Source organism: Cyprinodon variegatus, unplaced genomic scaffold (genome assembly GCF_000732505.1).
Source record: "Cyprinodon variegatus isolate N-32 unplaced genomic scaffold, C_variegatus-1.0 Scaffold972, whole genome shotgun sequence".
NCBI lineage: Eukaryota > Metazoa > Chordata > Actinopteri > Cyprinodontiformes > Cyprinodontidae > Cyprinodon > Cyprinodon variegatus.
The window spans coordinates 131,068-134,725 of record NW_015151425.1 but is presented as its reverse complement, the minus strand read 5'-3'; the positions used below and the strand labels follow the sequence as shown (position 1 = coordinate 134,725).

The 3,658-nt window shown below is 38.8% G+C and overlaps 1 protein-coding gene across 1 annotated transcript in view; it reads right to left on the bottom strand.

The window, feature by feature from the left end:
- gabrg3 (gamma-aminobutyric acid (GABA) A receptor, gamma 3) overlaps positions 1–1,919 on the bottom strand; it is an 80,755-nt gene extending 78,836 nt beyond the window's left edge. Inside the window, exons 1-2 of the mRNA XM_015398919.1 lie at positions 1,813–1,919; positions 1,499–1,653 (exon numbers count right to left, since the gene is read on the bottom strand). Coding sequence (XP_015254405.1) covers positions 1,499–1,653; positions 1,813–1,865 — 208 coding nt within the window. The 5' untranslated portion in view covers positions 1,866–1,919. The remainder of the gene's footprint in view (positions 1–1,498; positions 1,654–1,812) is intronic.
- Between the last annotated feature and the right edge of the window lie 1,739 nt (positions 1,920–3,658).

Here is a 3,658-nt window from a genome sequence, read left to right as displayed (position 1 = left end):
AACTTTTATCGACTCTCTTTTTTTCTGTTGCGCCACACGTCTATCGATCGATATATATCGTTATTGAATTATCGCCCAGCCCTAATCAATACTAGTTTGCAGCATCATTGCCTTGATGCATGGAGAAAGATCTGCATCCTGAGGTGTTTACAGTGTATGAAATCTGTTGCTTTAATCATGAATTTCAGCTCATGTGAATAGCTTGGTCTTAGTGTCTCAAATATTCCTACTGACATAACTTTGGTTAAGGTCAGACGATTTGATTTGCTGGTCAAGGAAAGCATGGGCATTAAAGCATGTACTGACACTGATAACAGGATGGCTTGTGCCAAGTCATGCTGGGAAAAAGAGATTGGCACTTCCTTAAAGCAGCAAGACGCTTAAGTGAACCAACCTCAGCTGATGATACAGTATATATTGTAACCAATGGCGTAAATATCGGTAAGCAGAGACAGCAGTTCCTTAGGGGCCCACGACCTCTTAGGGGCCCCATCACTGACACCTGGTGGATTCCTACGCAATTGAAGACTAGGGCGTCTATTTGCAGAAGTAATGGTTCAAAAATTTCCTCTTAAACCCACCTGATACTGAAATAACTGACCGCATAGGACCATATTTATACCGCAACACATGGCAGATTTCAACATGATGGTGAGCCGTTTACACACGACACCAATAGCAAAGCAGACAGTGGTACTTTTAATTACTATGTTAATAACTGTGTATAGTTTATTAGACGGTTGGTGAAAAATACTCTCATAATACGTTTCAAACCGCAATAAAGGTCTTAAAAGAACAATGTATTTGAGTATTTTATTTTTTAAACTATGACTTGGAATTTTGGGTAATCCATATTTGTATCTTCTTAGAAGGTTCAGGATACGAACTGTCGCCATATACGGTACCTTTATCATTTGTTGTACTTCATATGGGGCCCACCCAGATAATGTTGCTTGTGTCGCTACGCCATTGATTGTAATACCACAAATGATCACTCGCTGAGCTTTCTATCTTCAACTGATTTCCAAACACATTTAATCTTCAATATTGGCTTCTGGACTCTGGACTAAATTGTCAATTTTATCTTTAGCCCAAAAAATGAACAGTAGGAGCATTTTCCATGTCCCACATACAGCACTTAAAGGCTTTGCTACACATTCTCCTTACATCTGCATGTTGCTAGGACAATTTTTAACAATACTTTTTTCCTTTCACTAAACTTTCCAGTGATATGCTGCCAATGACTGTGAGCTAGGCAGGTATCCATGCTTTAGTCATGAAAAAATATTTTATTACACATTTTTAAATTGCATTATCTTAAAGTTCTTTGCATTGCTTGCATGTCAGAAATACTATAAGATTTAATATTCTTTTTTTTTAATTCATGGTATATGAGCTTCTGTTATTGAAGAACAGAACAGTAATAATTTCAGAGGATATTCTAATCTATTTGGATGCGCCTTTTTTGGCAGAAACATCTTACAGAAGAGAGCCTCACCTCCAATATCCGGTCTCAGCTTCTTATCATACTCCTTTAGTAAATTGTTGAGTATTTCCGTGGCGTCCGTTTCTTGGGATTTAGGAGCAAGCATTTGCTTCACAGTCACATCTTCGTAGTCTTCCTCATACTGCATCGTCAAGGAGCAAGAAAGGCTGAAAAGAGACAAACACATCACCAAGCTGCGCGATGGGCATTTCTATGATGTCATTTTAGAGGAACTTAGATCTAAAGTTTGAAAGAAGATTCCAGCAAATATGATGAAGGGATTTTTCTTTTCTAGTTGGGATAAAAGTTTAAGGCGCGTCGCTTACCAGGTAAAAAGGAGCGACAGAAGTCCCAGATAAGCCATGAAACTCTGCGTCATGTTTCCCAGAGAACAACAAGTAGAGCTGTGTCAGAGGATCTGAGCGCGGTCACGGAGGCGCTGAGGAGGAGGAGGAGCAGGAGGAGCAGGAGGGGTGCTTCATAGTTTCTAATCCAGCTGATATGTCAGTCGGTGTGAATGAAAATAATCTGTATCTCTATTTGGTGGTCGGTTCCTAATGACCTATAGTTGGTAGTTTTTGTTTTTTTGGACCGTTAAGAACTGCAGTGTCCCTCCATCCATCCACAGCGGAGGCAGCTGCGCGCATTACGCAGGTGCGCACCCCAGGCTGCGTTATCTGCGAGCCGAAAATTCATCATCAGAAAAAAAAAAAAAACTCTGTAATTAAGTCTGCGTCACCCTGAGGTCGCAACACCTGAAGAAAAATACTTTTTGTTCAGAGGCGTAGCCAGAACATTTTAAAAAGGGTGGCCAGGCAATAACCAATGTTCACTGAGGGGATAGGTGCCAGAACCTTAGGGTCAATTTACATTGTTCCAGCAGGAAAATTAACCACCACAACTATATTTTCTAAATAATAAACTATACTTTCATACAGCCTTTACTAACAAATAGACTCATATATTTCAACATTCATGCTGTCTAAATTAAAGGTGTAGTGGACTGGTGTGAACATCTTATTCATTGTCATTACTAACATACTTTTATCAATAATCATTCTGCATAAAATTAGTATACTACATTTACTTATATCTACATTAAATTGATTATTATTATTATTAAAGTAGTTATTTATCTCTAATTTCACTGAACACTCAGAGGTGACTTGGATAGACCTAATTTTCTCTTCATGCCATAAGACAATATGTACTGTAGTTGTGAAAAGAGCATGAATTTTGTATTTTTCATCTTTAATGTTAGAATGTTCATGAGCATAATTAACCACAGGATTTTTGTTGTTTAAGTAAAGATATGAAGAATTAAGATGTTAAATAAGTTAGAAAATTCCCCTATCCATGTCCATGTCTGCAAAAAATTTGTTAATTGGATTTATGTGAAAGATCTACAAAAATTATATTATAACTGTGAAATGGAAGGAAAATCCCACATTGCTTAATTGTGATTTTTTTCTGACAAAAATATGTTTCCATCCAGTTCCCTTTTTTCTGCTAAACAAAGAATAGTACAACTAATTGTCAAAAAAGTTGTAGAGTCTAACTTTGTATACCTTTCGGGCCTAAAGCAGAACAAGTTTTTAGTCATTCACTTACAGAAAAATCACATCTCAGCTGAATCACTGCTGAGCTGTTGAAAAAACTCAGATTGGAGCCTAGACAAGAGTTCAACTGAATAAACTGATTACTCGCTTTCCTCTGCCTCTGACACCAGCTAATCAACTTTGAACCACATCTACACAAAAGCATCTAGAGTTAATCTTAAAAGGTCTCTGATCCCCCAACTCCATCTGCTACCCAAAACGCATGCAGTGGTCGCGCTATATCGGACTTCATTTGGCTGACCCTGTTTTGATGCAACTCCATCCCCATCTCCACCATCGTAGCTAAAGCTTCGTCAGAGTTTCATTCCTCCCAGACTCTTTTCTGTGTTCCTTGTCTCATTTCAACCTGTCCAGCTGAAGACCACCACGATCAGCTTAGTTCTGCCAGAGGTTTCTTCCCAATGGGGAGTTTTTCTCTCCACTGTTGCTTCATGCTTGCTCATCATGGACAGCTTCTCTCCACCTGTGTTATCCAAACTGGACTTTCAGGTCCCTGAGTGAAGCTCTAGTATCAGCTCATGCAGTCCACTGGATCTCCCCATAAAGCTCAGCA